Raw genomic sequence first — 12,100 nt, 5'->3', positions numbered from 1 at the left:
TTTCCATTACAAAAGCACCTACTGTAGAGGCATGACATCTTCAAGACCAAACTGAAAAGCTTCTAACCTAAGTGTTGAACAAGAGAAGGGAAACATCTTATTTAACGTACAATCAGTGTTTCTATTGAAGGTCCCACTACAATGCACCGGTTCTTTATGCCATGTATGTGGGTCCGGTGATAACCCACAATGCTGAAAACTTTTTAGAGTTCATTATTTTTCTAGATCACATGCAAACCTGATTCACAAACTTTACTTGACAGAAGAGCTTTACTTTATTTTTGAACAGTTTATTCACTGATGTCCCCTACTGACCCTATGCAAACCATGTGTAGAGAATTCCTACACATATTGTACCATTGTTGCTGCCAGCTGTTTGTATTTCAGAATTTTACTGTGCTTGATTACTAATTACTTTTACAGAATTATTTAAATTAGTAAATAAATCAGAGTAAAAATTGTCTCATAATAAATACAGGACATTTAAGTTTAGGCGTGGAGTAAAACCAGCTGTTTCGCTTAGTATGGTGATTGACATAAACAAGTAGAACTCCATGTTAATGTATATGCTTTTTCTGTGTAGGTGAACTATACATTGCTTGGAGAAATCTGTAACATGTGGCGGAACTATGGTGATATCCAAGACTCATGGGACAGTGTCCTGAATATTATTGAATGGTATGGAAAGAATCAAGATACCTTGCAGCCTGCAGCTGGACCAGGGAAATGGAATGACCCAGATATGGTAAAAGAACATAGATTTAAACTTATGTTTTGATAAAGTGCTCACATTAAGGGGCATATTTACAAGCCCCTATCACCACCACAACTTCGCTTTTAGTGACGTTGTGATGGTGATAGGAGCTTTACCTTATTTACAAGGCAGCGGTAATCCACTTAACGTGACCTAACGCTGCCTTGTAAATAAGGCACCCTTTCACGCTAAACTTAGCGTGAAAGGGGTGGGCAATAGATGTTGTGGTGGGCGTTCCATCGCAACACCAATTGATTTTGATGCTGACCCCTAATTACAAGAGCAGCGTAAATAGTAGGCAGCACCAAAATTAAGACCAGGGAAAACCTTGTCTTAAACAGGCGAAACGAGGAGAAATGCTTTATTTCTCCTCGTTTTTGCTGTTTTCATGTGTGTTGCCTTGGGGAGAAGAACAGGAATTCCCCATATCTTACAGATACGGCGCATCCCTGTCCTTTTATTTTGACGCACAGCAGCGCAGCAGGAAGGTTTGCTCCGCTGCCGTGCATAAAAATATAGTAAATGAGATCCAAAGCCCTGGCTTCGCTCACTAAAGGCAATTAATTAGAGATGCACATCCCTGAGTACATTTCCACAAATAAGATGATTTAAGCTGTTGTTACACTGTTATTAAACAGTGTTAAATAATTTAATAGCATTTATGTTCTTATATTTGCCTGTGCTAATGATGTCATTATTATAGAAATAATAACTTGCCATTTTTTTTATTCTCTAGAATAATCTATGATAAGGATTAGTAGATGCACTATTGTTATGCTCCTTGACTTCACTGAACCAAGTTGGGTGTATCTAAAATTACCCTTCTAAGAACCTTGGCATTTATGAGCCATCACTATACTGACTCATCGTTGAGTAAAACCCCACAAGTGGGGCCTATTCACAAACTGCATTTTGTAGTACGCTTAGTAGTACTTCCATAGTACTACTAAATGTACTGCAAAATGCTATTCCCTAACCTACAAGTGTAAATCTCTACTTCTCATATTATGTCTATGAGGAGATCTTCACAAGGGGCATACTTGCTACTAAATGGGAAGGATTTATAAAGGAGTAAGTAGGGGTTTAGAGAGGATCAGGGAGTAGTTGAGGGAGGGACATGTACCCACCCAAAAAAGAGTAAGGCCATTGCTATTCATAAGCTGCACTTCTAAAGTTATTACCGCCAAAAAGGAACCCAAAACAGTAGTAAATTACTCCAAATCAGACCTGTTGTTAGTCCAGTATCACACATGGCCAACCACTGGTGCAGCAACAACTTACCATGGAAAATAAGTAGCAACTTAAAATAAAACCCCTTGGAAAATTATATTAAATTAAAGTCAATTATTTTAAATAGTTGCAAAAATAAATACAAATGATTTACTGTTAAAATGATATAAAATAAAACATATATTGTTTACTTATAATATATATATATATACACACACAACCTTTATTAATTTATAAATTAATCTAACAGCATTTATCAAAATGTAATTAATTTACTTTAATTCTCAGTATGTGGACATTTTAATGATTATGCATAATAAAAATGCATTTTTTTAAATGTATGTGGAATTTAGTTTTTTGACATGTCTTGTCTTTTGGGGTTCTACGAACTCTAAGCTTTAGAATTCTTCACAAGGAGGGAGCAGAGGAGAAAAGTGCTGACACCAATGCTATTAAGCGCAAGCATCATTCCTGCTGTGTAGGATGTATTTTTTTTTAAAGAGTTTTAGATAGTGTGAACTATACCCGAAGATATTCGGTATCAGAGCACTTTACATGAGCACCAGTTTAGTTACAGATGGACACATTAATTTTTGTTAGGCACAGGGAGATTAAGCGATTTGCCCACAATCACAGGATGTTGAGCATTGTTGCAGAGACTCGAACCCGGTTCCCCAGCTTCAAGGTCGACCACTCTAGCCGTAAGGCTACATCCTCTCTGTTTTATTGTTTGGGGCTCTACGGACTTCAAGCTCCGGGATCCCTCATAAGGAGGAGGCAGAGGGAAAAAGCACAATCATTTTCCCTCTGCACAAGACGCCCATCCAGACCAAGGGCAGGGTGTCTTTACCCAGGAGAGGCAGAGCTATGCCCTTTGGTTTTCCTCTTCTGTCTTCTGGCTGCGAGTGTTATTTAAGAGAATGCGAGTATTTAAGGTATGACAGCTCCTTAATCAATTTTTATGGGTAAAATAAAAACAGCTATCCTTAAAGGACACTGTTGTCTCAACCATCCTCAATTACTAACTATCTCACTACAGTTATGTGGCAATCAATACGGAAATCAGTTTACTTGATGAGAGAACTGACACCCTTCAGCACCTATGCTCCAGCTCCAGCTGTGGCCAAGGAGGTTACTGTTCAAATAATGGCAGCTAGCCCAGCAGTGGAGGGAAGCTGCATTTGTTCTGCTTATCGAGAGTGTGTGACTAATAATTCCAATGTAATATCCGTGAGAAATCCTTGTGCCATCCAAAGTTCTTAATTTGATACAATTGAAGTCATTTATTGCCCTCAGCCTTGCTTAAACCCACCTCCACCTAAAAGTAAATGGACATTTTGGCAGTACCCTTGAACCATAAAAGCATAGGACAGCAAAATCCCCATTCATCATCAGTCAATAAAAACAGTAGCTCACATCTTCCTGAAGCAAGACAAGTGGGCAGTCCTGAAAAATCTGTATTGGACTAATTGCGTTCTATCCTAATCGAGCATTGCTCATCCTTTTTTTACAACCTTAAAGGCAATGTTGAGAGATTTTTATCTGGACATCCAAGAGAGGATTAAAGCATGAGTGAATAAATCTCCCCTCACATAGATCAAACCCAGGGAGCCCAACGGTCAGCATGTTCTTCTTGGTGCACAAAGATCACAAGTCATTCTACAATTAGACCCAATTAGACTGGTTCCAATAATTTCACGGGAAGTGCTCCTTATCCCAATATCTTTACTTCTGGTATAATCTGTAATGATGAATACCCAATCTCCTCGGGAGGCCTAATAATGAAGCAATATTGCCATCTCAACAAAGACTCGGTACCATTAGAAGTACTCATGTAAATAATGAGTTTAACCTTCAACTGCCACCTGATAGCACACCTTATGTAAATGTTTTAGAGGAAGTTCCCCCATTAGCTGTTAACAAGAGAGGGTTCGCTGGATCTTAAACATAAGTTGGTCAATTGGATGAAGAAATCTTTTGGATGGTCCGATGTGAGAAACTGGGTTACTGGTTGAGGTTGGTGAAACCACACTCGAACAGAAACTGCAATTTTGTCAGGGTGAGGCACAAGCAAATCCCAAATTAACTTGTGCTCAATCCTCTGGTTGCTTGGCACAGAGCAGTCAGGCTTCACTTAGAGACAAATTGTCAAGTATTTATGCAGCACTTAAAACAGTATTAAAGTGAAAACACAACACAAGACAATCCCACACCCATTTACAAAAATAGATTACATTTTAATAAATAAAACAAGACTAGTATAACTGGAGATAAGCAAGTTTAAAGATTTCAGTAAATACAGTGCCAAAAAGCACAAAGCGCCAACTGTGACATCAGGTTGCACCAGACTGGGTCAAAGTCACAAGTTCAGGCCAACCATGATGGAGCATGGGCCGGCTACAGGGACCCAGTTAGGCCTGTTGACCAAGAGTACCTCAAATCCTGGATGCGGAGCGTTGCAGGGTCCTACATCAAGGATGTGTTGACCAGCGGAGGTGATGCATCGGTTTTGAGGAGCTGTGAAGCTCCAATGCAAGGTCCTGCATCATCATTGAAGATCCCGTTGACGAGGACTTTCAATGTGAGAACTTGTATCTGAGAAGCTTTGCACAGCACCGGTTCTGATACAGGCTGCGAGGTCGATGCAGAGTCCTTGTGCTGGGAAAATCCTCGCAGCAGAAGGGATGAGTTGGTTCGGCTCTGGTTTCCGCCACGCAGCAGATTAGATGCGTCTGTTATACTGGAACCACAGATGGGCTGGAAAAGCAGCTTTAAGCCCACTTCCAAGGGTCCAGCACTGGGGTGCCACCACTTAGCAGGTAGGACTCACACATGGTAGAGTCCGGGTGCTGGGGTCAAGGTTGTGGGAGCCTTTTGTTCATCGATTCTCTAGTCAGGAGCAGTGGCGGCTTCTCCGCTAAGGCGGAGGAACATTGCCCAATTGCTTTAAGACCAGTACAGAGGAAAAATTAAATGATAATAACCTAGTTATTATCATTTTATTTTTCACTACGGGCGGGAAGTTTTAATCTAATTTTGATGAGCACAAGGGTGCATTATATATTTGAAAACTATTATAGTTGAAAATTGTTGGCAAAAGCTCTTGTTTTTTTACCTGCTATGTAAGCCGTATTTCATGACATGTTTTTGTTATTTTCTATGTAAGCTTGTTTCAGTGTGGCACCAGAAATATCGAACGGTAGAAATGCTTTGTCTCGCCCTCTTGCCTCTCCCCCTTCCTGAAACCTCTAAATATCAGAATATTGATCACATCTCAGATTGTTGCAGTTTTGCCTGCTCTTCACTCCCAAGGGTTGACAGTGCCCTCAGAATTTGTTGGAATGTGCACATTGTAGTGTTAGTGTGCAATGCCTTACTCAGATCATCTCTCTTTTCTTTTCTAACGCTGAAGAATGGTCCTCACCTAGATTATACAAGGACAATTCTGCTTCCAATTTGCATATTTTGTGTTACAGCTCTCATGTCATCTTGACGGTCATCCCTCTCCGACAGGCCTCTTTCATCTTGAATAGTAACTCTGGGAATCATTCACACGTCACGTCTGAGTCTGGTTCCTAGTGGAATACACTTGCATATATTTACATGCATCCTTGAACACAAACTACCAATCAACTTGTGCAATGGCAACGCTACTCAGTTCCTATTTGGCTACAGAATTGTTATTAATGGTGCTTGCTTCTTTAAAGTGGAACCTGTGGTTCTCCTTTGTACATTCTGATAGCTTCAAAAGCATCTCAACATAGCAACCACTTATAAGGTCAGTTGTTTTAAGTGATCTGATTGAAATTCTACCTGTCTGCCACTCTCATGGTGACATTTCAAAGACTTAAGACAGGCTGATAGATTTATTGTGACAACACAATTTTTTAATTCATTAGAACTCATCAAACACATAAGAGGCGGAAGAATGTTTATCAGATAAAGTATCATCTACCTTGTTTCAGTTGAACAAGGGGCGCATGCCTTGCTTGAGACCTCTCCCAGGATTCTTTCATTAGTCTGCACGTTTTCGAGCATTGTTAGCTCTCTCGCATGATCTGGAGTATGGGTCTAAGAGTCTAAAATAGCAACAGTAACAGGTTCTGAACAAGGGCTGTGAGAGCAGCTCTGATCAGACTAAGTAAATTACTTATGACAAAAAGATTTGCAGAAACCTAGGTTGCTCCATGAACATTTGTTTCAGAACCCAGAATGTTGAAACTAAGGATTTATTTTTTAATCTTGGGCTCCTGGGAAAGACTGTAGTACCAGGCAATTTTTGTTGTCTTTGTAGGTACAGTTTACCACTGTTTTTTGAGGCCCGCTGGTACTGTTGCATTTCAGGAGCATAGTAAGGATGCATCTTTGGGCTTTTGACAATCCAGGTACACTGAAATCGAGCTGCCAATGCTTACTTATGGTAGTTAAAATTAAAAACTGATATGGTGTGGTATAGTTCATAAACCACAATAAACTGAAACTGCAGCCAGTGCCTTAACCTTAAAGAAGAATAGAGGAATTAAGAGCTAAAATAGGACAGCTACAACTAAAATACACAGAACATCCTAGAGGGGTTTATCACCTTCTGGAATGGGCAAAGTAGGCTCTGGCCCAGGGCCTCAGCCTTTCAGGGGGCCCCTGATAGAGCTGGCTCTGTTCTGCAGAGACTTCCGCTCTGATGACCTTGAATAATTCATAAATGCAGTTTCCCTTTGCTTTATTTTCAATGTGGGTGATGTGTGAGTGTCTATTACAGACATTTTGTAGAGAAATGTTGTGTTGATGTTTCATGCAACAGCTATAAAAAAGTTTCTTTAAGATCAAATCAGAACCGCACTTATGAGAAATGGGAGAGTGGCATAGAGATTATTTGCAGTACTAACAGAGTAGTTGCTATGTTACCACATCTCCATCCTTGAATATTACATGTAAACATAATTAGAATTTGGACGAGTGTGCATGTGCACTGTCAGTCACCCGTCCAAAGATGGCACCAAATATGGCATGAAAGAGCTGAAATTGGATCATAAATTCAAAACTGGGCCCCCTAAGTATGCTTGGCCCAGGGCTCCCAAAAACCTTAAGATGTCCCTCGGAGAAAAGCCTACATAATAGAGACAGCGGTCTGTCACAATACACACCAGATACCTGTGAGATGACCTTGTAATCTCAGGAAGTTCACATGCATTGTGCAAGGGCAAACTACTTAAGGAACCCGCAAGCTCTTAAGTCCTTGTTCTCTGACTTTGTTCAACAAACTCACTAGCACAGTGCTTCCTAAACTTTTTAGGACCATAACCCGGTTTTTAGTAGAGCAAAGTTTTGCAACCATTCTAGGTTCAATGGACATTACAGCGGGCAATTTTTTTAATGTAACTAAACCATCGTGTGGTAGCGCACTGTCAATTATCTACAGCACGTTTTCCATTGTAAATGTCTACTAAATTTGCTTTGACAGTTTTATTGGAAAAACTATATTGCACACTAACGATAATGTGTGGAAATCGTGTTTCATTAAAAATGTATAATTTGATCCCATTAATATCTTTGTGTCCATCACACTTCAGAATTACAAAAAAATGTACTTCGTTTCTGCTTTCCTAACTGCTGAATTTGTACAGTTCAACTACAGGTATTTACATTTTGTTGTGTGTTACAAAAAATGACATCCTTCCACACACCCTGTACCCCAGCAAAATTGTCACATCATTACTTTTACTTTTCTTTCCTTGAATGCAAAATGAAAAAGGTTTGTAAACACCAATACCCATGTAAACAAAACATAAGCAGCAATTTGTTAGAAGACACAGCCTGACATTTTAACTCTGTCTTTAAAGCACAGCAAATGTGACAAGATAAATCCAGAATTGAAAAGGCATCTTTAGCAAGTCACCGAAAATCTGCTTATGACCCACAGTTTGGGAAATGCTGCACTAGCTACTTCTTATTCTCAACCTGACAATCGGGATGGTCCAGCACATGGTGGGGATGTTTGTCTGATTTGAGATGAGCACAATAAATTGGTCTTTAATAATCCAATATACATTCAAAATAAATGATACCAGATGCCCATGCCATTCATATAGCTTAGAGTGGCCTGGAATAATCTGAATAGCCCCACTTGTAAGGCTATGATGGTTAGTAGTTGTGTTGGTACTAGTATTGGTAGGGGCAATGGGTGGTGCAAGCTGCAGTAGCCTACTTAGAGGGGCCCCGGCACATACTTTTTAAAAACATTTTTTACATATTTAATTGCTAGTATCAAAAAAGGAATTTGAACACTGATCACAGCGTTGCAAGCCCCTACTAATATGTCTGCCAGTATGTCACTGTTTTACATCATCATGCCACTGCTACTCCTAGCTTTTGCAAGAGTGCTTGTCGTGTGCCACCGCTCTAGCTTTAGAAAGTAACCTGATGATCACTTCTTCTGGGCAGTGGCGTAGGTAGGCCTTAGGCCACCTGTGGCGGCCCCTGCTTTTGCCGCTCACGACAAACGTAATCTGGGGGGGGCTGATGATCCTTAGGTTGCAGGTAAGGGGAGGGTGCTGGTGGTTCTTACAGCCGCAGGTAAAAGAGGGGGGTGCTGGCGATTCGTACGGCCGCAGGTAGTAACAGGGGGGGCAGCCGTGCCTCCAAAACGGTGAACAACCTTTACAACGCAACTATTACAACGCACTACACTTACAACAAAATTTTTACCACACCAACATCCACTACAACGCATTCCATTACATCGCATGACACTACAACGCATGTTTAAAAACTACCTTTACAACGCATTCCATTACATCGCATACTACCTTTACAACGCATACCATTACAACGCAATCCAACACTTACCCTACTGTTGCACCCCCTGGAGTTAGAATAGTAATTTTTACCCCTATACTAACCAATACTTACCTTAAATGCAATTTAATATTATGCGTTGTAATGGTATGCGTTGTAAAGGTAGTATGCGATGTAATGGAATGCGTTGTAAAGGTAGTTTTTAAAAATGCGTTGTAGTGTCATGCTATGTAATGGAATGCGTTGTAGTGGATGTTGCGTTGTAAAAAATGCGTTGTAAGTGCATGCGTTGTAAAAGTGTGCGTTGTAACGACATACATCCCTCCAAAACTCATGCTGCCTGGGGTGATCCCCCCCCCCCCCCTGCCCCCACCTTGCTACACCACTGTCTCTGGGGTGGTGATTCAGTGGGTTTCACGAGACAATAGAGACTGAAAAAACATGTTTTGCTTAAACACACACCCTAAAGCATAAACTAAGCAAATCTCGAGCGTACACCAGCATCCCTCTACTAAAATCTCCACCTACACCTAAACCCACTATTTTATCACTAGCTCCCCAAATATGCTCATACTGTACTTCTAATAGTAAAATAACTCAGCTGTAAAATGTGTGTTTACCTGGTGTAAAGGGAAGAAGTATATTTGCCAGTAGTGCAAGGGTACATTGTTATTGTAACAGCATGAGTGGCCAGGAAACCGAAAGTGCAGCTCCCTCGCATAGCATTTTGGCATGCAAGTAAAAGCCAGCACGAGCTCACAGAAGAGAGCAACATGAGCTAATTGCCGTCTATGTTGAAGTCCCACTTTTTGCTAAATATATCTTTGTAATCTGTTTCCGCATTGAACACTTTACAAAGACCCCACAAGTTCTTTGAGCTGAAGTACGACGCTCTTGTGATAGTCACTTGTAGTGCATTTGTCTGTCTGCCACTGCTGAATGTCATTTGTGGACAATCCCTGTAACAGGTAATTCATGCCCACTTTCTGGCTCTTGTACATTCACAGCATATGAGAACTGTATGTAATTCGTGTCCTTTTTCTTTTCCATAATGTTTACACCACATATTAGTTTTACTTCTCTAAGGGTCTCATTATGAGATGGCTAGAATTTGGTGCAGAGATACTGGTTGACTGGCTGCTATCTGCACATCACATTGTGGCCCATAAAGGTTTTTCCACAGAAATGGGGAGTAATTTTTTGGGACTTAGATTTACTGTGTCCTTTTATGTGCAGTTTTTTAAAATAATTTAGCCACAAAAATCTGACTCTGGGCAGGTGGAAAGTGTCAGCGGGGTAGGGTGTTGAAGTGGGTTTGGGGCGCTGCAGGGCACGCTTGTGCCGGTTCGGGAGAGCACTATCTACCCCCCGCAGAATGCTGCATGGTTTAGACTAGGGCTGGGCAATGCTGCTTCCTCTGCAGCTAAAGAAACAGGCCCAGTGTCTCTGGGCCCAGTATTATCAGGTCTGGAGTTTCTGGACCAAGACCTTATTATCCAGGCCCAGAGACTCATGATTGCGATGGGTGGTCCTTCACCCCAAATAAGTGCCCCAGGTGAAATACCCCAACTTGTAATGAGAGCCTTTGTCTTAATATTCAGTGCTCCATCACCCACTAGGAGCTGTCCACACTATAGAACTATCATCTCCTTCTCTTTATGTTTAGACTTTGTTTGCTATGCTTTATGTAAAGTTACCTTTTTACATGCATCATCCCTCCCCCTCAACTGCTTTCATACCCATTCAGGCCAGTCCATTCCATATATACTCTTAACTAAACAAACATAGTGATAAGTAATGGTGTGCCCTTGCACAACACTAGAAGATTGGTTATGATTGAACAGTGCTTCATTATTTTGTATTCGCTTTACAGCGCACATCGTTAAATTAAACAGTGTGAAGTAAACCAGAGATACTTCTTTGCCTCTGATTGACAGAATAAAAGTGCATCTGCCATTGAAAAACCCTGCACCATGCTTTATATACCTGCTGAGTAGGCAGTCAACCACCATTGTGTGTATCACTGATACAGTGCATTGCAGTGCAAGGCATTGTGACACATAATTAACCACTGTTACAGTCAAAGGGCCTCAATTTGATGTCCTTGCTGTTAGATGTAGAAATATGCTCTTTTAGGATTGCAGGTTTGAAGCACATGTCTGACTTTTGTGGAACTCCAAAGAGATGAGACTTGTACCTAAGCAAACCTATAATTGTTGTTGATTTTCTATAGTACGTCAACAAATAAAACCTACTGGTACAGGTTTCTCAGCTGGTGGAACAGTCTCCCTCTATAAATGTCCCACACACATTAGTACATTTACATTTTTTTCAATTTCTCCATGAGGAGATAGTGTCGCGATGAGAGGCTGTACTCACTATACACTCCCCTTAAATATAGGGGTGTTCTTCTCTATTCTGCCCCTTGGAAACACACTGACTCCTACTATTGCCAGAAACATTGTGATGTTCAGAAATTCAGTGCAACACATAAGTGAATATCTACACACTTCGAGGTTTGTTGGTGTTTACATACCTTGCAAGGATCCCACCCAGTAACACTCACCATAAAACATAACCTACAAATGCAGAAAAGCTGCCATTTTGTCATACTAGGCAGCCAGGTGAGTTGCCTTGCCCTAGACCCAATCCTCCAAATGTGAATCCAACAGAGTTACTTGGGGTCACCAAGATATCGAATTGACATTGTTTTCAGCATGAATGATGCATCCAGGTTTAACATGGCCCTATTGTAACACTTAATACGATGCATATTGTTTCTCTTTCAGCTGATCACTGGTGACTTCGGCCTAAGCTATGAACAGTCTAAAACGCAGATGGCACTTTGGGCCATCCTAGCAGCTCCACTCTTTATGTCGAATGACCTAAGGACAATCTCAAGCAGTGCCCGCGACATCCTGCAGAATCGACTGCTGCTTTACATCAACCAGGATTCCCTCGGGAGACAGGGAAGACTCATCATTCAGGTACAAAGTATATCCAAATATTATACTTTTCACTTTGTTTACTTTACATTTCATGCTCTGTTGATAACTGATCCTAGTTTAATACATTACCTGTAGAGAGATCTGCAAAAAAACTTTTCAATTGAAAATGACTGGTACACAGAAATCACGTTCCCTTAATCTCCGTGAATGATGAATGACTGAGGCGAAGTAAGATGGGCATAGGAAAGGGTGTATTGGTTGTCTTGGAAATGCGTTGATTGAGGGTAGGGGTCAGTGTCCAGAGTGAATTTGAATGTCTTACCTTTGGGGGGAAAAGTTGGGATTTAAATCCATCCAGATTCACGTTGTCATGTTT

General features: G+C 40.8%; 1 protein-coding gene across 1 annotated transcript in view; it reads left to right on the top strand.

The window, feature by feature from the left end:
* LOC146790040 (alpha-N-acetylgalactosaminidase-like) overlaps positions 1–12,100 on the top strand; it is a 148,629-nt gene that overhangs the window by 101,643 nt on the left and 34,886 nt on the right. Inside the window, exons 6-7 of the mRNA XM_085628372.1 lie at positions 584–745; positions 11,566–11,763. Coding sequence (XP_085484498.1) covers positions 584–745; positions 11,566–11,763 — 360 coding nt within the window. The remainder of the gene's footprint in view (positions 1–583; positions 746–11,565; positions 11,764–12,100) is intronic.

Source organism: Triturus cristatus, chromosome 10 (genome assembly GCF_964204655.1).
Source record: "Triturus cristatus chromosome 10, aTriCri1.1, whole genome shotgun sequence".
Lineage (NCBI taxonomy): Eukaryota > Metazoa > Chordata > Amphibia > Caudata > Salamandridae > Triturus > Triturus cristatus.
The sequence above is the reverse complement of the archived record's forward strand: the minus strand, read 5'-3'. Positions and strand labels throughout refer to the sequence as shown.